The sequence below is a fragment of the Trachemys scripta genome, chromosome 4, assembly GCF_013100865.1.
Source record: "Trachemys scripta elegans isolate TJP31775 chromosome 4, CAS_Tse_1.0, whole genome shotgun sequence".
Taxonomy (NCBI): Eukaryota; Metazoa; Chordata; order Testudines; family Emydidae; genus Trachemys; species Trachemys scripta.
The window spans coordinates 50,133,738-50,159,041 of NC_048301.1; the positions used below are offsets into that span (position 1 = coordinate 50,133,738).

The following is a 25,304-nucleotide window of genomic DNA, read 5'->3' on the forward strand; positions in this document are numbered from 1 at the left end:
ATGCTCACGCCAAGTTACCTACTCATAGGAATTCTAACTCAATAGCATGGAGTCCTATCCATAGGAACCCTAACCCAAACGCCAAGTGGTCTACCCATAGGAACCCAAATCCTAGGGTGGAGAATCCTTCCCATAGGAACCCTAACCCTAAATCTAATTGCCTACCTATAGGAACCCTAATGCTAGGGCAAAAAAGCCCTCCCCAGGGCTTTCCTATCTTAAAATCCAAGTCAGCCTACCCATAACAACCCTAACCCTAGGGCGAGGAGCACTATCCATAAGAACCCTAACCATAAATCCAAGTGGCCTAGCCATAGGAACCTTAACCCTAGGTCAAGGAGCCCTACACATAGTATCCTTAACCGTAAATCCTATGGGTAGCGCTCCCCATGACAGACCATCATACATATCAGCATCTAGTGCCCGATTTATAAATATGAAGGATGCATGACTAATAAATTCTGCTATTTGTGATGTAGCTGGTTGACTTGACCCCTTTCATGTGAAATTGTAGTTGGTGCTCTGTATTAGCCATAGGAAAAAAGAAGTGCCTTCAGTACTGCAGATATCAGCCTGAAATAGCACACTTTTAGGCAACACTGATTGTTTAGTGCTACACCATCAGTGACATAACTAGTGAGAATGACGTACACCCAACAATGTCAGGGCACCTCTAATATTTGAGTGCATCTAATCAACTATCCTCATTTCAGCCCATATCTCATATCACCCAAAAGTTACTTTGACAGACATAGATAACTGGTCTATTTTAAAGAAGCACTGCATCACACGAAGCAATGATCTTTATCTCATGCAAAGAAGGGGATGTATAAAACTTTAAAATTAGTAATTTACTAATTAAAATTTTCCTCTTTCTGTTCATGAATTGCCCATGAACACATACTTTCCCCCCCCAAATATATACATTTATAAAAACTCATTAAATAGTTTATGCAAATCTGGATAATGTGTAGATTTTGAGAAAGCTGCTCATAAGCAAACAAAGTGTTTTCAATTGGATGGGTCACATCAATGATACATATTTGCAAACAAATGTGAACACATCACAGTTCTCGTGATTTATCTTTATAAAAAGCAGATTAATGAGTCCAAATTTATTTCAATATTTTAACCTTACTTTGCAAGATATTTTATATTAATTTTCATTGGCCCCTATACACCCAGAAAGCCTATACAAGCAATAAAAGAAATATATTACAAAGTTATATATTATAACAAATGTATTACAAATCTAGTAGTTTCCCAGAGAGAAAGATGTTCCAAGGATGTGTGTGACGGGGTTCAACTGACCGCTGTGGTGCCTCCTGCTGACTGTCCTGGGAATTAGCTTAGTTCACCCATGTGCCTTTGACTGTTGACATCTCGCCGCCATCACATCTGCTCCAGGAAGTGTGTTGTCCCAAAGAACACAGTGTCCTCTTCAGGACACAGCCCTCTGGCTGTGTCACACTGTTCTTGCTGCTTCCAGGGGAACCATAGTTCACTGTCCAGCCACCTTCTCAGGGGGCGAGGGGGAGACCCGGGCCCACCCACTACTCCAGAGAGACCCTGTAGATGGCAGCCACATGCTGCGTCCCCTCCAACCTCACAGTCTACTTCCCTTGGCCACTTCCCCATAGCCCCAGCATCTTTTCCACCCTTGTCCCAAGGCCCCAGCATGTCAGCACTCAGCAGTCAGTCAGGAGTTCACATTCACTCCTCTGATCCTGCCCAGCACTGCTCTGTCCAGATCTTGCCCTCTGCTTGCAAGGCAGCCAGTCCTCCTCCTTCCCCAAGCTCCAGGGAGTGACTGACCCTGCTCTGCTTTCTTATATGGGCCAGCCCAGCCCTGATTGGCTGCCTCCTGCGCAGCCTCCCAAGGGTCCTATTAGCTCTTTTTGGGCTAGTGTGGGGCAGACGCTCCATCACAATATGCATTATGCGTATTACTCCCTGTTATGTCCTTCGCTCCTGGAGAACATTGCCTAGAGGTCAGGGCTTAGGCCTTTCAACGTGGAGAGGTAAATTTTTGGTAGGGGAGCCCAGGCCCCCCACTACACTGGGCTCTGGCAGAGGGCCCTGTGAGGGCAAAACAGGGGTCTGACACCCAGGAGCACCTGAAGGCTGCCCTTCCTTGGCCACTTCCTACCACTCTGCTATGGTCCAACATTTGCAATCTGTCACAGGAAGCTGTGAAGGGGGTCAGCTCACCATTTGGCACCTCTTCAAGGCCAGGTATGGCATAGTAGCGCTCTCCTTCTTGGGGCAGCAACTGACTTCTTTAATGCCTTGGCTCTTCAGCCAGGTCAGTTCCAAGTCTCTCCCTTCCTGGAGTAGTCCATAAACAAAACACAAGGAATCAGCACAAATAAACTGGTTAGTAGGAGAGAGGGGGAAATTCCACCCTCTCTGGGTACAATAGAAGGAAGTCCTCCCTTCCCTCATGGAGGGACCTTCAGGCAGTTGTTGAGGGGAAGAGAGTCTGCCTTCTCTCAGCTCTTTTCTCAGGAGTTGCAAGGTAGCAGTCCTTTCTCTTCCCTATTCTTCCCACAAGTGAGCTGTTCTGCTCCCTTTTAACAACTCCTACAGTTTGTGCATCTCTTGCAGGTGTGATGTGGCATGGCTGGCTGACCCCAGAATATCTCCTTAACCCCTTGTTGCCATCGCACTCCCTCCACCACAAATCTTACTCTAGGATTAATTTGTTTTTCATTTATAAATCATTACTCTTAAAATGAAAGAAAGTGATGTTGGATCTACTAAACTCTCAGGCTCATGGTCCAACTACAGAATGGGTGAGGGGATGAATTCTGAGAAATGTAGGTGTCAGGTATCAGGGGGTAGCTGTGTTAGTCTGAATTCACAAAAACAACAAGCAGTTCGGTGGCACCTTAAAGACTAACAGATTTATTTGGGCATACGCTTTCGTGGGTAAAAAACCCACTTCGGACTCCTTGTTGTTTTTGAGAAAATAGGGAATTTGTCAAACTTTTCCTCAAGGGCAAGAAGCACTGCACATGTGGTAGAGCTCTCAAAATTTTGTCATAAGGGAGTTTTAAAGTTCATCCAGTTTAACACAAACATTAAATACCAGTCCTTCCAATCTAGTTTAAAGTTGGTCTCCCCTGAAGCCCCTGGGTCAAGTTGTCCACAGACAACCTCTGTTTCCCCCTTTTAAATAGGCGGGAGTTCATTCATAAAGGTCCTTTGTCTCCATCTGAGACATCTATCTTCTATCTATTACTAAAATGTCCCCTATTACTATAGTTTCTGAACATCACACAAGGCCTGCTTTTCCAGCTATCTGAGCATGGAAAGCAGGATACCCTAGTAGGAATGATGTCCAAATACAAGAGGAAGAGGAAGGTATTCTGTCTGTCTTGAGGAATATGTCAAATTTCTACACCAAAAATGATACAAAATAAAAAAATATTTGTGGCAGGGTGCAAAGGTCTTATTAAAGCAGCAGTAAACAAATTCATAGAAACATAGGGTTAGAAGGGACCACAAGGGTCATCTAGTTTAACCCCTTGCCAAGATGCAGGATTAAACACATCATAAAACTAACTTGACATAATAAAAACAGCTCAACACGTGGTGGTAGCTAAGTTGGTAGGAAAGCATCTCCTGCTGACATAGTGCTGTGTACACAAGTGCTTATGCTGGCAAAACTTATGTCATTCAAGGGGGTGCTTTTTCACACCCTGAGCAACAAAAGTTTTTCTGAGGTAAATGCTAGGGAAGAGATGGCCTTAGTCTCCTGGTCTAGATAACTTCCACAATGAATTGATCTCTCACTTTGGCCCAATCATCAAAACTGACTGTTACACTTTCTAAATTGTTGTAGCCAGGAATGCAGCACCCCAAAAGTCTTTCACAGAGCAAAGGTCATAGCTGCCTGTGAGCCTGAATGGAAGGCAGCTGGCATGCCATCAGCTTCAACTAAGTTTGTAATAATCCATTTATCAAAGACATGCTTTCTGGGAGACACCCAACCTGCACCATAACACCCCTAAGATTGCCCTCTCCACCCCATTCCTTTCAGCTTGTCCCAGTCCCACTCCTGTCTCTACCCAACCCCTGAATCTTTGTCACAGTCCCATTCTCATAGTCTACCTAGTCCCAGTCTCCACTTCTTGGGCTTCTCATCCCAGTCACAGTCTCCTTTCCCAGCCACTCCCTCTCCAGGCTCACTGTCCAAGTCCCAATCCCACTAGCTACCAGGCTCAGTCTCCCTTCCTGGGCTGTTCCTTCAACCTCTACTTCAGCTCCTTTTCAGATCTGTCTCTCCTCCTCCTGCACCCTTCCTCCCCACTGGGTCCTAGTTTCAGTCTTCCTGTGCAGCCAGTCTCAGTCTCTCCTCCTCCTCCTAGCTCCTTGTCCAGTCTTAGGCCTTGGCTACACTTGCAGATGTACAGCGCTGTGAGTTAAACCTTACTTCGTGCAGGTGAGTAGGGAAAATGCTGCAGTCTGTCCACACTGACAGCTGCCCAGCGCACTGTCGTGGCCACATTTGCGGCAATTGCAGCGCTATTGGGAGCAGTGCATTATGGGCAGCTATCCCACAGAGCACCTTTTCCCATTCTAGCACCGTGGGTTGTGGGAAGGGGGCGTGGGTGCGGGTGCGGGGGATTCTGGGTCCTGTCCCAATACCCCATGATGCATCGCTTGGCATCCCAGAAATCCCTTTGTTTCCGTCCACCTTTGGCACCATCTTTCAATGGTTTCTGTGCAGCACGATCTGTCTGCGGGAAATGGAGTCCGAACTGCTGAGGCGTATGCTGACGAGTCTCGCCAGCACGTCATGTTTGGCTGTCGAACTATTCCTTAAGATCCAAAGTGACAGTGAGAGTGAGGGTGAGGAATCCGAAGATGCTATTGAGCCACGTAACGCGTACGACACAAAATTGCTTGTGGCATTCACGGACATGCTCAGCACCGTGGAACGCCGCTTTTGGGCTCGGAAAACAAGCACCGAGTGGTGGGATCACATCGTCATGGAAGTCCGGGATGACGAGCAGTGGCTGCAGAACTTTCGGATGAGAAAAGCCACTTTCATGGGACTGTGTGAGGAGCTTGCCCCCACTCTGCGGCGCAAGAACACGAGATTGAGAGCTGCCCTGCCAGTGGAGAAGTGGGTGGCTATTGCAATCTGGAAGCTGGCAACTCCAGATAGCTACCGGTCGGTCGCAAACCAGTTTGGAGTGGGAAAGTCGACCGTTGGAATCGTGTTGATGCAAGTTTGCAAGGCCATTAATCGCATCCTACTCAGAAGAACCATGACTCTGGGTAACGTGCAGGAAATAGTGGATGGCTTTGCACAAATGGGGTTCCCTAACTGTGGAGGGGTGATAGATGGGACGCACATTCCTATTCTGGCACCACCCCACCTAGGATCCGAGTATGTTAATCGGAAGAGGTATTTCTCTATGGTTCTCCAGGCACTTGTGGATCACCATGGGCGTTTCATTGACATTAACACAGACTGGCCCGGAAAGGTGCATGACGCACTCATCTTTCGGAACACTTGGCTGTTCAGGAAGATGCAGGCCGGGACTTTTTTCTCGGAGTGCAAGATCACAGTAGGGGAAGTTGAAATGCCCATTGTGATCCTTGGAGATCCCGCTTACCCGTTAATGCAGTGGCTCATGAAACCCTACACAGGGAGCCTTGACAGCAGCAAGGAACAGTTGAACTACAGGCTGAGCTGGTGCCGAATGACTGTGGAGTGTGCCTTTGGCCATTTAAAGGGCCACTGGCGATCTCTGTATGGGAAGCTAGACTTGGCCGAAAACAGCATCCCTGCGGTTATATCCGCGTGCTGTGCCCTCCATAATATTTGTGAAGGGAAGGGTGAAAGCTTCACTCAGGCATGGACCTCCGAGGTTCAACACCTGGAGGCTGAATTTGCACAGCCAGAGAGCAGGGCTATTATAGGGGCCCAGCGTGGGGCTGCAAGGATTAGGGATGCCTTGAGGGAGCAATTTGAGGCTGAAAACCAGCAGTGATATCTGGTGCCCTGCACGGGAGTGAAGTGCAGTAGTTCCAATCTTTAGGAATCAGTGTTTGCTAAGCAGACAAGCAGACGTGCAGTGTCTGTTTATTTCCTGGGCTAAGGATTTTTTTACTTTACGCAATAATAAAGAGTGTTTTCAAATCCAAAGAATCCATTTATTGAAAAGAAAAAAAATTATTTATTGAAAAGAAACAAAGGCTGGAGTGAGGAACAGTACAATCACAGATTCGCGTATGTCCTGTCTGGTATGCTGTGCAGTGAGTGCTGCACTTCAGGATGGCTATACTGCATGGTGATGGGGGGTGAGTGCAGAGGCTAAGGGTCGTGGCTTTCAGGGCTGGGTGGTGAAGATACTGGTGTTGGAGGCAGCGGGTGGCGTGAAGAACACGGAAGTTGGGGAAAGTGGGTTGGAGGTGACAGTGGGGCACAACGGAAAGAGTTTTGGGACAAGGGCTGTAGGGGGGGTGGCGTTTGTGGTACTGCTCCTCTTTCTGCATGGCTACCAGCTCCTGGATAGCGTCTGCTTGGCGCTCCAGGATGCTTATGAGCCTATCAGTGCTTTGCTGCCTGTGCGTGGTGCTTTGCCACCGGTGCGCTGCGTTTTCCTGGCGGATCCTGCTTTCTCTCTCCCTCCAGTCCTGTGCTTTCTCATTCTCTTTAATAGATTGCCGCATCACTTCTTGCAGCATGTCTTCTTTGCTTTTTCACGGTCTCTTCCTGAGTCTTTGCAGTCTCTGAGCAGGCGATAAGAAGGACAGCTGAGGTCTCAAGGTTGATGCAGCTGTATAGGCAAAATGCAACATTTAACAGAGGCAGCATTGTTTATACCAGACAGAGTAATTATTCCCCCCACACTTAAGGAGTAGAAAACACACAGGGTCTACACAATAGCATAATTTTCCCGGCCGAAACAGAGCACACATATCCCACGGGAGCCTCAAAATGGTGAATAAGGGGGACTGATTGTTTCAGGGCTGCACTGTCCTCTGGATTTCTGTGCCTTGGGGAGAGCCAACAGCTTCAGGGGGCACCTACACTGAACACTGTCCCAACATTTTCCACAGGAGTTCGTCCTGGACGATATCTTGCTGCTGAGGGTGACCTGGGAAGCAAGGGAGGGTCTTCTACTGCAATGCGGCTTCCGCCCTGGCCCATATGCAGCTTGCCTGTGTGCAGCAATGGTCCCCCCGCAGCCTCGCGGCACAGTGGCGCAGACACGTTAGCCTGTCTGGGACAAGGACCACGGTGGCTCTCCCAATAAACCTGCGCAAGCACATTGCACACGTTCTGGAGGAGACATTCGAGGAGATTACCGAGGCCGATTACCGCGATGTGATAAAACACATCAATGCACTATTCCGCATCTAGGCATGCATGCCTAATCCTCCTCTTCCAAAGAGCCCGCACCGAAAAAATTCCTTCCCGAAAAAAAAAACCCACTTACTGGGAACCTGCTCTTCTGTTTGTCCTCCACCAAGTACCGGCTGCTGCGACTGGCTACCTTCCTCCTGGCTCGAGAAGAACTCCTGGCTGCATGGCTCCAGGGATTCCAGGGTGTCTCCATCCGGCCCACCACCATCACTCCCGTTTTCCTCCTCCTCCTCCTCTTCCTCCTCCCTCCCCCGCACCAGCTCTGAAGTGTCCATGGTGGTGCTCGGAGTGGAGGTGGGGTTAACCCCAAGTATCGCATCCAGCTCTTTGTAGAATCGGCAGGTCCCGGGGGGAGCACCTGAGCGGCCGTTTGTGTCGCAGGCTTTGCAGTAGGCACTCTGCAGCTCCTTCACTTTAATCCTGCACTGCAGGGCATCCCAGTCATGGCCCCTTTCCATCATATCCTTTGATACCTTCCCGAAGGTATCGTAATTCCTACGGCTGGAGTGCAGCTGGGACTGTACAGCTTCCTCCCCCCAAACACTGATGAGGTCCAGCAACTCGTCATTGCTCCATGCTGGGGCTCACTTGGTGCGTGGAGGCATGGTCACCTGGAAAGATTCGCTGATAGGACTGCACACCATGCCGGGCTGAGCAAACAGGAAGGGGATTTTTAAAATTCCCGGGGAATGTAAAGGGTTGGTCACATGGTTGGTTCCCTGAGGCCAGGGCAGTAGAGTTTGAACTGATGACCAGAGTGGCTAGAACAGGCATTGTGGGATACTGCCGAATAATTCTGGAGGCCATTCACAGCGCATTGGGCGGCCACACTGGCGCCGCAGCGCTGCAGCGGCAGCACTTCACTTGCTATTCCTCTCGGAGAGGTGGAGTACATGCAGCGCTGCAACCACGGAGATACAGCGCTGCAAATGCCTTGCCAGTGTGGACGGGGAGTGAGTTACAGCGCTGGGGGCGGCTTTACAGCGCTGCAACTCGCAAGTGTAGCCAAGGCCTTAGTGTTTCCCCTCTTCCAGACAACTGGCTGCCTCATTTTTCTCACTGGATCCCAGTCCCTGCCTAACTAGCCATACCCTCTCCTTCCTCCTCCAGTCCCCAGTCTTCTATCATAACCAGTGCCAGTCTCTCCCCCAATCGTCCCAGTTTCACTCCTTGTCCCAATTTACTTCTCTCACCCCCCTTGCAACTTTTGTCCCCTCTGCATTTGAATCAAGTAGCTGCCTCCTCCTTACTGTCTGGGTGCCCAATTTTTTTTTTAATTCTGCCTGAGGCAGATACCTGGCATGAAAAACTGTAGTGCAATTAAAGTTTGGTAAAGTTATAAGCAACTGAAAATAGGGCCTTGTAATGGGAAGTAGGAGGTGTTGTCAGTCCATCTGAAATCTAGTGTTTATCATTACTGGCAAGTATCAAATAAAAACACAGTAGTGAGGATTTCCAGACATCTCTGTGATAGCTGTAAGTTAAAATCCACAATACACTGCATGGTTAATATTATTACATAAGTCATGACTGCTTCCAATTAAAATGGGGGATTTTGACAAGATTAGAAGCAGGAAAATTTTCAGTGTCTGCAATGATTCTGGAAATAAATAATCCTGGAAAAAGAAGCAATTTAGATGCCTGTAGCCAGGCATAGCACATTTTCCGAGTTGCAGCAGTTCCAAGAAACTATAAATCCATTTTGAATATTTATGCCATAATTGTTTGTTTTCAGATTGTTCCAAAGTTTTTGTTCTGTCCTTATGCTAGCTACAGATATTTAAATACCCCTCTCCCCTCCACACATTACAATTTACTTGGAGAGTGTGATACTAGGAACATATTAAAAGGAATTCCACATCTTGTATTCTTAACTTCTGCATGGAACTTAATCTTTTATAACACATTTCTGTTGTTGCTCTGCCCTCAGAACCAGCCCTCAGATGAGGGAAGGGCTGCAGAACCAAGAAATGAACAAATTATGGGGGGACAAAAAAAGAAAAAACAGGGATGAGGTTTTAGGTCATAGGGTCAAAACATGGTTCCAGGGGGAGACACTGAGCAGAGAACCCCAAACAATGTCCACTATCTGAGGAGTGCAAGAAGGCAGTAGATCCTCCCTCCTGCCCAAGTGTGTGAACTGACAAAGGACCAGAAAAAGGACCAAGAGTTGCAGAGAACTCCCCACCCTATCTAGCTTCTTTCTCCTGGGCTGATGAATAGCCACTGGGTTAATACCAGGAGGAGATTAGTGAGGAGGTCTTTGGACTTTGTGGGGGCCACAGATGGCAAGTGAGTAGAGGAACAAGTGCAAAGAAAAGATGCAGTCTGAACCTCGATAAAAAGTTCTGGAGCAGGTGGAAGAGGGGGTGCAAGCTGGCATATTGCACAGAGGTAAAAACCAGGTTCACCCTCTTGCCAGAAAAGGTGCAGATGTCAGTGGTATCAGTGAACCCTAACACCCAAGTACCATAGGTGCCAACTTCTCCTGGTGCTGGTGGGTGTTCGCACCCCCCCCACCCTGCCCCCATTCCAACTCCTTCCCCAAAGTCCCTGCCCCAACTCCACCCCCTCCCTGTCCCTATTGGACCCCTTCCCCTAATCGCAGCCCCAGCCCTGCCTCTTCTCCTGAGCATGCTGTGTTCCACTCCCCCCTCACCCTCCAGCTTGTTACACAAGTGCTGGGAGGAGAAGCGGGGATGTGGCTTGCTCAGGGGAGGAGGCAGAGGTGAAGGCTGAGGCAGGGAGGCGGGGCAGGGAGCTGCCAGTGGGTGCAGAGCACACACCAATTTTTCCTCATGGGTGCTCCAGCCCCGGAGCACCCATGGAGTCGGTGCCTATTCAAGAACCTGTGCTCCCAGCTCCACGGAGAAGCCACCAACTGATATTGCCAGCAGGCCACAGAACTGTGGTGAAGCAAAAACTAGCTCACAAGGGATCCTCACCATTGCAAGATGGCAGTCGAACCTGCTGCTTGGTCACTGAGGCAGGACATTGCATGAAGATGTGCATGGCAGGGAGCACAGAGCAATAGGGAGAAAAGAATAAAGGGGGGCTACTTTTCAGTGTCCCCAGGCTAGACATTACTACTTTTGATTTCAGTACGGAAGGATCAGGCCCTTGTAATTTAAGCTCATTTGGGCATGGAACTATGTTATCATTCAAAGAAAAGTGGCTATGAAAGTACATCATCTTGTCATGATAGACAAAGATGTTAGGGATTTTAGATGTTTCTTTTTCATGAGCTATACACTTTAAATAGCTAGACTGAGAAGAGTGGAGACTTGAAAAACAGAACAAAGCCAGCAGCAGCAATGCAAGCATGGAAGTCATTTTAGTGGATGTGATAACAGCATCTTTGGCACTCCCAACTTTTGTTCTGTTGTAGGTGGAGGAGGTTAATGTTCAAGGATAAGCTGCTGCTGTTGTCTCCAGCATTGTCTTGTCAGTTTCCTTCTCCACACTGGGCTACTATTCTGTACAGAACAGTCTTTACAGCTCAGCAGAGGCAAAAATTGAATTGACAGGAAGAATAGCAAAGGAATTATGTTAAATCATTTCCCTCCCAGCCACTCAATGCATATAAGAGATCAATCCCACACAGGGAAAGAAGAGAGAGGAAATCCCTATTTCCCTGACCACATATATGTGGGGTGGAAGAAAAACAGATGATCTAGCAGCCTTCCATCTCATCCTATTCAAAACCCTGGGGGAAGAACAAGGTAAAGAAACAATTTGCCCCTGGCTTAAGCAATGAGAAATGAGATGTTCCTGCCATTGAATCGTCCTCAACACAGCTGATGCACTATACATTGCTCTGGGGACAAGAAAAGAGCCTTGCATAATTGGATACACATGTTGAACAGATGAGAGTGTTCCACTGCTGTTTAGCAAAATACTCCTATGAAAATGTATCATTTCTTCAACAATATATGTCAGGTGTCACCAGGTGGCAATGTTATATATAATTGTCCAATTTCTTTTTCTAAGGCTGTTTACACTTAGGGGTGTGGAATAAAGGCACTACATGTGTAGCTACATGCTGCAGTGGAAGGCAGACTGTGTCCATGCTTTTCACTGTGATGCATATCTACACATGGCAGGGAAAGGCTCTGGCAGCTCCATTCTGCCACAGCATTTCATTGTGGTGGAGAAAAGGCTCTGGCAGTGGGGAGACAGGAGGATACTACCCTGCTATATAGCAGCATGGACATGGAAGGCACTCCTTGAACATGTAGGGAGCTGTGTACAGTACATACGCCAGGGGTTCTGGTGTGTAGGGCAAAATATTCGGTTTTGGGAAGATATGCTATATGGTGGTGTTAATTTTATTATGCTAAATGTTGTGTCAAGGTCTGTTTGAGCGGCAGTTTATTCTCTGCCTTGATCTATGATTGGAGTAAATTCTTGAGGATGAGATGATTCTTGGGATCCAGGTATTAAGCTGAGATTCCTGAAAGTATTACCTGCTTGCTGTTTGTGACCATCTCTGTTCTAGGACTGGTGTCTATGTCTATGTCTAAATATTTCTAAATAAAATAACCTCACTTTGCATTACTGAATTCTCCTCCATGGGAAGCTGTCCTGCAAGGCCCCGGCCATCTGTTACTGATTGGCAGAGGGGCAGAAGTAGGTTTTTTTTGTTTTTAAGACCTCTGCAGAAACAGGTTCCTGCCAGCTAGAAGAGAGCAAGATATACTGGGCAGCTGTCATTTGCCAAATAGCCACACTAGGACTACAGGTGCTTTGCTCTGCCAAATTAAGAGGACTAGCACCAGAAATGCATGGCTTCTATAAAAGTGCAACTCTAAAGCAGGGAGAATTAGTAGGGACCAGGAAACTGCTAGGAAAGATGTTGGGTTTGCTATCACATATGGTTTTAAAAGTGGAATCACGGGATACTGTTTGAAGCAGCTAACCCAGATATGATATTGAAGCCTCTAGGCATTACTGTAAAACAAGTATCAAGGATATGTGATATCACTAAAACTTGATGGATCAAAAAGATTCAAGGATGGACAGTTTCTAGGCAACTGATATAGCGTCTTCCCCAAAATTAAAGGATCTTTGGCTATAGTTTTCCAGTACTCAAGGCTAGTTTTGGGTGGCTATAAAGGGACTGCAAATAAACTGTCTGCTTTTTCAAAAGTGGTCACATACTGGATAGGAGAACAATAAAATAAGACAGCAGGAACTGTTATAAAACATTATTACTATTTCTAATAATAATGTAATCAGGATAGCTGGTATAAAAAGATGGAAGAGCAACTCATATGTATGTAATATATATAATAAAAGGCAACATTGTAGACTTAGCAGAGGCACTATGTGTGCTTTGCAGCAGTAAAGCCAAAATGGAAGAATGTATTTGGAAATGCTCATTTAAAACTAAAATGCAAATCTTAGCCTTTAAATGCAAGAAGAAATATTTGTGACCTAGTAAAGTGACTGATAAACATGCTAAGATAGTCATGTATGGATAGTCCGAACATGCATAGTATTATGTAGAAGACAGAAATAAAAATAGAAATCATTTGAAGAAAATCTGGCAAGGAATATAATGATTCAGAAGAATTTACAGGCAACAAGCAGCAGTGTTTTGTGTGCGTATGTGAAAAATTACTAGGTGGAAATAAAACCCAGTTCTTTAAACAGCAGACCCAGGTAAACATTGTCCTAATAACACATCCAGTTAAAAACGGAACATAAATGTTGACAATTTGTTTAGAAAAAAAAGTTTTGAAAATGTTTGACGAGCTCTGCTTATTGTTCTTACACTCATCACCGTCATGCTTAGATGCCATACGAATAATTAAGAGACACTAATTTGGTATTCAGGCTATTCAAAGTTCATCCCAAAGTTCATTTCCAAAGGGAGTTCAGTACTGATAACTTAGGTTAAGTGTCACCTGCCATTGGCCTTACTGTATGGAGGCAAATACAAACAGATGTCACCTGCATTGTGCTTTAAAGTTAGAAAACCTGCCTGATCTTTGTGTCAGAGAGTTCCCACTTAGCAACTGAAAACGCAGACTGTGCGTTCCCTAGAGGGGAAGTTATTTTAGGGACGAGGATGGGATGGATTCCCCCTCTACACTACAAATAAATCACCGAGGAGGAGCACCCTGAGCTAGTGGCACAACAGCAGCCAGCAGGGAACTGCCAGCTCCCCTCCCCCGGTGCCATCCACCACCTCCCTCCCCCGCCAGTGTGTGACTGGCTCCTGGGGGGAATGGCTCCGTTGGAAGGGAACGCGTGCGACAGGCGGTAGGAGCTGGTGACAGGGTTGAGTTCCTACTTTCATGCAAATCTCCCCTCCCTCGCAAGCCAACGCTTGCGGTCCCCCAGCCCGGGAGAGCTCGCTCCGCTGCCACAGAGCAACCCCCAAGCTTCCCTGACTTTCTTCGCGCTCTGCTTCCAGGTGTCATAGCCTCTGCTCTCCGGGCAGCAGCGGGAGCAGGGCAGCGGCCAGGATGAAGGCGGCTTTGAAGGTACTGCGCCCGGAATGGGGATGCTCGTGGACCAGACAGGCGCTCTCCCGTCTGGAGGGAGCCGGCTCGGGGAGGGGAGCGCCGGGAGGAGGATGAGAGCGGGGCGGGAGGTGCGGACTCCAGGTGTCCCGGGAGAGAAGCGGGAAGCGGAGAACTTGGCGCCGCGGGGAGGGGTTGGGGCTTGGCTGTCTTGAAGGGAGAAACGACGTGGTCCAAGGGCCCCTCCTCGCCTGGGGCGGGGGTGAGATCTCTAGCTGGGGGCTTGAGGGAGGCGGGCACCTCAGCCCCCTCCGGGCACTTGGGAGCTGGGCCGGCTGCTGCTCCGGCGGCCGCCGTGTGGTGGCTCATGGCTGCGCTGCCTCCTCCCTCCCGCTGGGCTCGCAGCGTGCGGCGCGCTGACCGCCGCCTTCAGTCCGCAGCCAGAGCCAGCAGCGGCGGCGGCACCTCGGCTGGGCTGGGCTCCCCCTTCGCTCTGGGCGTCTCGCCGCCTTTTCCTGTCTGCATCCGATTCCGAGTCCTCCCCCTCCCCCCGCCATTTTCACCCGGGAGCGGCGCCGGGGCTTCCCGGGCACTCGGCGGGGGGATCTGCGCCGCGCCTAGGGCTCCCACCAACTTTTCACGCGGCTGTCTCTCTCTGCCTCTCCCCTCCCGCCTCCCTGTCCCTCTCCCGCCGCCCCTGCTGCTGCTCCTGCGGGAAGTTTTCCATGAGCGCCCCTCCGGTGATCCGGCCGCCCAGCCCTTTGCAGCCGGCGGCGGGGGCTGCTCCCGGCGGCGGCATCTCCTTTCACCTCCAGATCGGGCTGAGCCGGGAGCCGGTGCTGCTGCTGCAGGACTCCTCGGGGGAATTCAGCCTGGCGCACGTCCGGGAAATGGCTTGCTCCATCGTGGACCAAAAGGTAAGAGGGGACCCAGAGGCGGAGCTCTCGCCCTCGGAACTTCCCTGTTGCCCAGCTGGTCCCCGCCGCTCGGGGGTCTCGGCTCCGGGATGAATGCAGCGATCGCGGGGAGAGACTCGCTCCTGCTCCCGCTGGCGCCTGGCTCCGTTCTCTACGGCTTGCCCCGTGCACTAGTTGTGCAAGTCTCGCTCGGGACGCCGGCCAGGCTGGCTGGCTTGCTGCTCGAATGGCTCAGTCGCCATGCGGGCAGGGCCCGGTTTACAAGCCTCCCCTCCATCAGTGCGCTTTGGAGGGGTGGGGAGGGGACGAAGCTGGCCGGGAGGGGGAGGAGGGGTGGCACAATAACTTCCTTCCAGTGTTACTCCCTCCCAGCCCCGGTGGCAGAGGAAACTTTCCACTTTACAAACTGGGAACCAAGCCAGTAGGTAGCGTTTCACGCGTTCTCCTTCCCAGGCAGGCCATGTCCAGCAATCCAGGCGCCCTCTGTCCCCTTGCGCTCGGTGCCATTTGATGCAGGCTTTAACCTTGCAAGTTGACACACTTATCATGTATTATGTGGCACTTTAATGCGGGTCTGCTGGCGTCTCCAGAGGACAGGGGGAGATTTTTTCTGCAGCTGGGCGGTAACATGATAGGGAGGGTAAACCGCAAAGATCTATTGCCCTAGTTCCCCATCAAACGATGACAACAGGCTAAACAAGCTCTTTAGCGCTTATGAAACGCTTGGCTTTTAAAAAGCATTTTGGGGACAAATTGAGCTGGGTGAAAACGGAAGTGATGATAAGTGGCAGGCGCCAGTCTGTGCAGTACAAAGGGATGTGGGGTAGAGGGAGGTCGCTGGAATGAGCTGGTGCTGAATTTCAGCCTTGGGAATTGGCAGGTGACCTCTGTGTAAAATGAGGCTAATTGAATCGCTCCCTGTCAACAGCCCTTCTGATCTTTGTAGTTGTAGAACCACTGACTAGCTGAAATCCTGTGTAGAATGCTGAGCAGAAATCTTTGTCCCAGGAAGTTATGAAGTGACAAACTTTGTAAAGATGACACATATTTGCATGGTTTGCTTTTCATTTGGAATTCTGGTATAATTATTAGTCAACCTGAAATCTAGTAAACGTCACATCTGCCCTTAGCTCTCTCCACCTCCCCTTCATTGGTAAACCCACCTAAACTGGCAATCACACATTTTCAAAATAATATTTTTTGCTCTCTTCTGTTGGAGTGGGAAAGACCCACACAAACAGGTGACTCTGACTATAGAGGGGAAAAGAGTGAAAATGATGAGACATGGTGTAGTCAGATATCCAAAATAAACAAACTGAAAGAGTAAAGAAACCATTTCTCTCTAATTTTTTCATTATAATGATCTCAGGTATAATAAGTAAAAGAATTTCAGGCAGGGGCATGTGCGTGTTTTTAGGTTGATGGTTTCACTTTAAGTCTTGGTGTAAATCAGACAAAGTTTCCTTAAATGTGGTGAACTTTTCCATTTTGTTTATTACAGTGTATTTAATAAACGTGGTTTCAAAACAGAACGTGTCAGTGTAGATTTTAAAATATCTACTTTTAAAACACATTTTAAGAAGAGGTTATTTGTTTTGATGTGCACACTTATTTAATTAAATTCAATATGGAAAACGTATCCTTTTGTTTAATATTACAGTGTTTATTTTCAAAGCTAGACAGAAGCAGATTGCTTTCTATATAGAAGGCAGACATGAGGTACTTTTATCCATTCGACCATTCATAACTTATTGTACGGGAAATAATGGAACCTAGATCACTGCATCCATTGTTCATAGTTTTGTGCCCAGACTAGCATATTTATTTAATCTGTTTGAAGTATTCCAGTGTGCGGTATTTTGTGTCTGTAACATTATTTCACAACACTAGTATGTTGCCTAAAGAAGGACTACTAATTTAAATAAATTGGCTCTCATGTCTGATATACTGTTTTTAGTAAGAACTGGCATAAAAATATTAAACAGTTATATTTAGTAACTGTAACATATAACTTCATTTGAAAAAGAAATAGATAATGAGGAGTTTTTCTTTGTAGTGTCCTCAAATGTGGGTCTCTCTCATTCCCATGGTCCATCAGAGCCCCAGTTTGTTTTTGTTCAGGAGATGCTGCAAAGGTCATCTGTTTTTCCAGGCTTTGGGGGGAGAGAAGAGCTTGAGGGAGGGGAATGGTTGAAGAAAGGTAGATTTGTTGCTGGTGGCTTATATCTTTTTGGTAAAGAGTAATTTATAAATTATTTGTACTGGAGGAATTTCCCCACCCTACAAACACCTACATAGCATAACTTTATTTGCATGAGTAGTCTCATTATACACAATATTATTTGCATAAGTAAAGTTACTCTTTGTTGTAAGTATATGTAGGATTGAGTTCTTAGTTTTTGTCTTTTAAAAGATTGCACAAGCATCTCGAGCTACTGGGTAGAATATTTCAATATGTATGACTAAATTAAATACGTCTTCTTCTGTTATCATAAAGTTAGTGTACAAAAATATGAAGCTGATGGCTGTATACATGTTGAAAGCACACTAGTAGCAGTGACTACAGTGTCAACATCTTGCAGTTGATTGTACAAGAATTCTGAGATTCTTTCAATTAAGAAATGAAGAAGCGATAATAAAGGCTAATCTAGCAAAGAACAATTTAACCTTTTATGGAGTAAGTGTCCCTTCAACTCCTTATTTTCTCTATATTTTTATTCTGAACTATTTTATGCTCAAGAGCTTGAAAGAAGGTTTTTTTTATTGTTGTTGTTAAGAGCCTGTTTTCCTGTTACCTTACCACATGCTTGTTATTTTTGCAAGAGCATAGCACTGTAACTTGTTTAAATTTTAAGCATTTGCTTACTTTTGATATTACAGGAAATTGTAACTTGCTTGTCAAGGTTAAGAAGGAAATTTCATGGAAGTGACTGTTGTACTGAAACATCACACTGTTCTCAAGTACTTTTGTGCCTGTAAAGTAGGTACCTACTACTTACCAGGCAAGTACTATGTTTTATGTAATCTGTTCCAAATTTGTACCATGAGGCATTAGACTGGGATTCAGGAGATGCAATTTAAATTAATTTAATTATTCAATTTTGGTTGCCATATTAGACTGTAATATTAGACATATTAGACTTTCCCTCTTTTATGGTGATCATAAACTCACTCTAGCTATAGGGTTGCTCACATATGTCTTCCCTAAATTAGGCCACGATCCTGCAGGAAAGTCTGTGCAGACAGACCCTGTGCCTCTACAGAATCTCACTGAAGTCAGTGCAGCATTGCATGAATGCAGAGGTTCACTTGTGTTGGGTCTCACTGCAAGACTGGTGCCTTTGCCCCGATCCTGTAAAGATTTATGCACGTTTAACTTTATGCAATGTAAGTAGCACTATTAAAGTAAATGAAACCTCTCACAGTGCATTAAGTTAAGCACATGCTTGTAGGATTAGGCCCACGTAGGTTATGGATCATGTGCATGTATATGTGAGTAATGATAGTATCTGAAATATAAAGATTAAGGTGCTTTTATTTTGTAAGCGAATATGGTTACATTAGCAACTAATAATGTGAATAACATGGGTGGTGAAGGGAAGGAAAAAGATTGTTGTCAAAAGTGTATTGTTCTGTGTTGGCCACAAAAAGTGCTATTGCATGAGTATCATCCTGAGATAGTTATATGGAGGGGGGAACATGTTGACCTTTTATCAGGGTGCAGTGGTACATGTCAATTGGCAACATGAACTCAAACATCTCTGAATCTGTTAAGAACTGCTCTGAAGCTAACTAAATTGAATCCCCTTGAAATGTATGTGATTCATAGCTAGAACCGCTAAAACAAAATTCTTCGGGATTGTTCATGTGGGGTTATTTGTTCTTCATCTGAGGTGGAGTAAAATTGTCAAAGTGGTGATATAATTGAAAAGGAATGAGAATTACCAGAAAATGTCAGCACTTGACTTTTAGAATATTTCCTCCATAAGACTGAGAAAATATTGCAAAATAAAAGTTTTGTTGTCTGTAGACACAGAACTTGAATTATCGTCCTTTTGGGGTTTATCTGAACAAAATAGAATGCTTCTTCAGGCTGAGATTTAAGGGAACGCATTGTTTTGGCAGTCATTAAGAAAGTAAGAATACCTTATTTTGTGCCACACACTGATAAATACAATGCGGGGGGGGGGGGGGGGGAAGCTGAATTTTATACAAGTTTTCTAATTATCTGAAAGTATTTGTTTCTGTTAGTATCTGATGTGTTGTTGTAGTGTGCTGTTGTACCGAGCTTCTTTGATTGAGACAATTCATATATTATTGCTAATAAAAATGCGGCTAATTGGTGGGGTAGCCATAGAATTTGTGTCATTTTACAAGCTTTCAATCCTCAAATGAATATGTTATTTAGTTCTCTGACATGAAGACATGGATTTTTATGAGGTATAACCATTAATATTTTAACATCAAACACTGGCTGGCTCATCTTCTTTCCCTGTGGATGCTATAGGCAGCAGTAGACCGATGAGTGCAACTGTTGGGACCCAGTCTTGTCTCTTTCCAGGCCCACAGAGTTGACATTCCTCAAGCTCATGTGATAGGCTGTGGATGAATATTCCAGAGAGCTCAGCAGTTATGATGTGTGCCTTGTGTGTTTCAAATTGGTCTTTGTGTGGCTACTACACTGCCTCATGTTGGATTACTTCTGCTTCTGGGATGAGTAATCTGTGTGAGTGATATATGTGAGTCCTAAACTGGCCAGAATATGGTTACAGCTAATGCTACAGGAGTGTTAATTTGTGTCTGTTGTTAAAAGTGAAGAGAGACAGATTTCGGCCTTTGTATGCCATAAAACTTTATTCAGATATAACCAATTACAACTTTGCAGTATTACTGAATTTTCACAATAAAGAATGTTGTATTTTTACAAACAGACCATTTAGTAACAGAAAAATGGAAACAAAATAAAACAAAGGTAGAGATGTATTGCAGGCAGAATAATGCATCCATATACACTTTGATGTAGACATTTGCTGTTAGCAACAGGCATCTGAGTAGTAACAGACTGGACCTGGACACTTCTCATGAATTCCTGAACCAAGGTACCCCACCTCTCATGGACATATGATAAACATAATTAGCTGCAGAAAGTTACCTGCTTACAGTCTTCCTCGCTGTCTTTGGTCAGGGGCACCTAATATGGCCCTAACATAGTTAGCCACCGTTCTCTAATCAATGACCTGAATGGGGAAAAGGGACTTTTATCTAAGGAAAAAATTAATATTAAAAAGTGCTTTCCCTTGTCTGCAAGGGTTTTCAAACAGCCCCAGAAAACACATAGGGTTTATTTGTTCCACTCTGCATAAACCATCCTAAAGTAAACAAGAGTTTGACAGTAATCAAAGAAATCCCTTCCTAGGGGTGGGAATGAAGTAAGTGAGGTTAGTAAAGAGACAGACAGAGAATTGCTTCTTTGTCTTGTCTTTTAATTGCAGTGAAGGACATATACTCAGAATCAAGAGGATTTTCCCCTCTGTGAACAAAACTCATAGCCTTCCACTAAGCATGCAAGCAGGAGGGATGCCTATGTTTGCTACACATTAGGGCAGTGATCCCCAAACTTTTGAGGGTTGTGCAGCCCCTTACCCCTGTCTGCGAGCCCCCCCCCCCAAGCTGGGAGTGGGGCCATGGCTTGGCGTGGCTTGGGGTGGGGTGGGGTGGGAGGGAGGGAATATGGACAGGGTAAGGGGGCCGAGGCTGGGGCCACAGCTATGGGTGAGTCTGAGGCCTGCTCGGGGCGAGGGTGGGAACAGAGCCGCAGCCAGGCTGTGGTGGGGGCCAGCAGCTGGGCCCATGGCCAGCTGCGGCTCCCCTCCCCGCCTTGTCCCCAGCCTCAGAGTCACGGCCATTGCCAAGGCTGGGGACGGGGCCACGTGCGTGTGGGGCCGTGAGCTGGGAACATGGCTGGAGGGTGGATCGGAGCACAGTTAGGGGTGGGGTGGGTCTGGGTAGCGCTCCCTCCCCACCCCCGGGGAGCTGGCCAAGGCCTCCTGCTCCCGTCAGGTGGTCCTCCATGCCCCCCTAGGGGGGCGTGCCCTACACTTCGGGAACCTCTGCATTAGGATATACCTACACACCTTATCTTGTTCTATAGAAGAAGGAATGGATATTCCACTCACCTACACATCTGTATTCTCTGGGACCTTTAAACAGAGACAGACAGGTAACAAAGCATTAAATCCCCAGTATGACAGGTATCACAATTTCCTGCAATATCCTTGGAAGGCCTTATTGTATTAAGGTGGGCCGGGATTGTATGTAATTTCCCTAGGGGCAAGATGTGACAGATGTGAGACCTGGGACATGTAAAGGAGTTCGAGACTATATTGAATTGTGCCAGATAAGTATGAACTTTCTAGGACAGTAAGTGGATTTCCTGGGGAATTCCAAGGGAGTAGCAAATGCAAATTCCACATCTCTGATTATGCAAAACTCAAGGCATAGCTTCAAAAGGCTTGGTGAGAGGCCAACTGCCTGCTCATTCCCTATTATGGAAAGCAAGATCAAAGACCCAGGCTGTATAAAGATATGGCTGAGCTGCCCAAACTTCATTCTGGTTCCTGATCTAAAGATTTAATTTGAACTTTTAACCACAGGAAAAACACAATTTTGGGGTTTAGAAGACTGACATCTACCAGAGTCCTATGTTGGAGTTGGAGGTGGTCTATGGTAAGCTTTTTAGCATGAGTGTAGGTTCATTTATTGTTTTTATATGCTTTCTCTGTAATGCTTTTATTTTAAGAATAAAGGTGCTAGATTGGAAGAAGCTGTATGGTAACTTAACTGCTGGTTATACATAGGGTTGCCAGGCGTCTGGCTTTTGACTGGAACAGTCGAAAAGGGACCCTGGAAGCTCTGGTCAGCATTGCTAACGGGGCTGCTAAAAGTCCAGTCGGCGGCCTAGCAAGGTTAAGGCGGGCTCCTTGCCTGCCCTGGCTCCATGTGGCTCGCACGAGCGGCCAACATGTCTGGCTCCTAGGCGCAGGAGCGGCCACGGGGGCTCCGCATGCTGCTCCCACCCCGAGCGCCAGCTTCGCAGCTTCCATTGGCTGGCAGCGTTCAGAACCTCCGGCCCCTCCGCCTAGGAGCCGAACATCCAGGATGCTTCCAGGAGCTGCCCCAACTCCCTGCCCCAGCCCTGAGCCCCCTCCCGCACCCCAAACCCCCTCATTCCCAGCCCCCACCCCAGAGTCTGTGCCCCCAGCCAGAGCCCTCCACTCACACCCCAGCCCTCTGCCCCAGCCCCCTCCAGCCCCCTGAACCTCTCATTTCTGTCTCATCTGGATCCTGCACCCCCAGCCAGAGCCCTCGCCCCCTCCCGCATCCCAACCCCCTGCCCCAGCCTGGTGAAAGTGAGTGAGGGTGCGGGAAAGCGAGCAACAGAGAAAGGGGGGATGGAGTGAGCGGGGGGTCAGGGCCTCGCAGAAGCGGTGGGGCCTCAGGGCTAGGGTGGGGGAAGGGTGTTCGGTTTTGTGCGATTAGAAAGTTGGCAACCTTAGCAATACACTGGTCATAGCCCAGAGAGAAAGCAAAGCACATGCCGCCTTTTAGGGAGACTGATTTGCTGGGGATATTGAATGTATGGCAGGGAGCTCTGCAGCCTTAAAACCCCTGGTCAGAGGGAATTAGATGTACATCTCCACCCACCCAAGGTGATGGCTGGGAGCTGGAAACCTTTAAGGGGGTGCCATTACGTGACCGTGGAGCGGGAATATAGGTAAAGTTATTCTGAAATTGTGATGCCCTAAATGAACTTTCTGATCTAACTTGAGCCTTTCATTCAGAATCTCTCTCTCCCTTCTGTGTACCTCCTGAATAAACAACCTACCTAGCTTTTTTTTTTTCCCTGCTGAATGAATATAGGCCCTTTTTCTCTCATACAAAAGAGATACCTAATTAAAACTGAACTGCATATATAATTTCAAATAGGAAATATTCTTTTTAGAGACAAATCAACAGTATACTTATCTGAAACAGAGGAAGAAAGTGGAGATATATCTGAGCCATGGATCATTTTTCTAAGAGCAACATAAGCAGAGCTTCTGTATATAGTATAACAATATTATTGCAGGTAAATAACATTACAAGTAGTTTACAGATAACAGAACTGATTATAAAACGATTAGATAGTTTTGAAGTATACAAAGAACAAGATCCAGATAAATTTTGAAGTAAGCAGATAAATATGATCCTTTTTTAATTGGTCTTTAAAATTTTTTTAGTAGCTTTGAGAGATTTCTAAAGATTTGAAAGTATTAAGCTTTAATAAAAAAAGATCCAAAGGCAAACCCAGAAACTATAAGCCAATGTGTGTAACAGTAGCTTTTTGGGGGAATTATTTTAAGGAATGTGGTGAGGGAACAACTGGAAAAGACTAGTTAGATTAACAGGAGTCAGTTTTGATTAGGCAAAGGAAATAGTGGAGTAAGTAACTTTTGTGGTGGGGTAGTTGTATCCCTGCCATTATAGGCAAAGGAAATTTGGTGGGTATAGCATAGTTATATCTTCTGAAAGCATTTGACATGGTTCCATATTAGAGATTAAAGGCTACAAAAAGAAGAGTCACATAGAATGAGAGGTAGAATGAGGTGAGAATGGGCTTATCAACAGAACCATTGAAACTTTTGCAGGCTTGAAAGGGGTTACAAATGGAGTATTCCAAGTGGTTGTTTTAGGAACTCTGTACATTTATATATAATTAGGGCTGACAAGTAATTAAAACAATTAATCGCGATGAATCACACTGTTAATAATAGAATACCTTTTATTTAAATATTTTTGGATGTTTTCCACATTTTCAAATATATTGATTTCAATTATATCACAGAATACAAAGTGTACAGTGCTTACTCTATATTTATTTTGATTACAAATATTTGCACTGTAAAAAACAAAAGAAATAGTATTTTTCAATTCACCTAATGCAAGTACTATAGTTGCACATGAAAGTTGAACTTACAAATGTAGAATTATGTACAAAAAATACCTGCATTCAAAAATAAAACAATGTAAAACGTTAAAGCCTACAAGTCCACTCAGTTCTATTTCTTGTTCAGCCAATTGCTCAAACAAGTTTTACATTTGCAGGAGATAATGCTGCCCACTTCTAGTTCACAATGTCACCTGAAAGTGAGAACAGGTGTTATGGCACTGTTTTAGCCAGCGTTGCAATAAATTTACCTGCCAGATGCATTAAAGAGTCACATGTCCCTTCATGCGTCAACCACTATTTCAGAGGACATGCAGAACCTGTCATCAGCATGGATGCATGATAACAACCTAAAGCAGTGCGGACCGGCACATGTTCATTTTTATTATCTGAGTCAGATGCCATCAGCGGAAGATTGATTGTCTTTTTTGGGGTTTGGGTTCTGTAGTTTCCGCATTGGAGTGTTGCTCTTCTAAGACTTCTGAAAGCTTGCTCCACACCTCATCCCTCTCAGATTTTGAAAGGCACTTCAGATTCTTAAACCTTGGGTCGAGTGCTGTAGCTATCTTTAGAAATCTCACATTGGTACCTTCTTTGCATTTTGTCAAATTTGCAGCGAAAGTGTTCTTAAAATGAACATGTGCTGAGTCATTATCTGAGACTACTATAACATGAAATATATGGCAGAATGCGGGTAAAATAGAGCCAGAGACATACAATTCTCCCCCAAGGAGTTCAGTCACAAATTCAATTAATGCATTATTTTTTGAATGAGTGTCGGCAGCAGGAAGCATGTCATCTGGAATGGTGGCCGAAGTATGAAGAGGCATATGAATGTTTAGCATATCTGGCACATAAATCCTTTGCAATGCAGGTTATAAAAAGTCCCATGCAAGCGCCTGTTCTCGCTTTCTGGTGACATTGTAAATAAGAAGTTTTATCTTCCATAAATGTAAACAAACGTGTTTGTCTTAGTGATTGGCTGAACGAGAAGTAGGATTGAGTGGACTTGTAGGCTGTGAAGTTTTGCATTGTTTTGTTTGTGAGTGCAGTTATGTAACAAAAATCTACATTTGTTAGTTGCACTTTCATGATAAAGAGATTGCACTATAGTACTTGTATGAGGTGAATTGAAAAATACTGTTTCTTTTGTTTATCATTTTACAGTGCAAATATTTGTAATAAAATATTAATACAAAGTGAGCAGTGTAGACTTTGTGTTCTGTGTTGTAATTGAAATAACTATATTTGAAAATGTAGAAAAACTTCCAAAATATTTAATACATTTCAATTGGTATTCTATTGTTTAACAATGCAATTAAAACTGTGATTAATCATGATTATTTTTTTAATTGTGATTAATTTTTTTGCATTAATCGTGTGAGTTAACTGTGATTAATCAACAGCCCTAATAATAATAATTTCATTGTGAGCTAATTTGAGAACAAAATCTCAGAGCTCGATGCAGACTTCTATTACTTTTTCTATGACTGTTTCCTTTAATGAAATCCCATTGACCTTGCTGGGAATTCCACATTCTTAAT

The 25,304-nt window shown here is 45.7% G+C and overlaps 1 protein-coding gene across 2 annotated transcripts in view; it reads left to right on the plus strand.

The window, feature by feature from the left end:
* The first annotated feature begins 14,278 nt into the window (after positions 1-14,278).
* The window catches only part of PRKD1 (protein kinase D1), a 313,480-nt gene continuing 302,454 nt past the window's right edge, over positions 14,279-25,304 (plus strand). For both annotated transcript variants that reach the window (XM_034768761.1, XM_034768762.1), the window contains exon 1: positions 14,279-14,774. In XM_034768761.1, coding sequence (XP_034624652.1) covers positions 14,583-14,774 — 192 coding nt within the window. In that variant the 5' untranslated portion in view covers positions 14,279-14,582. The remainder of the gene's footprint in view (positions 14,775-25,304) is intronic.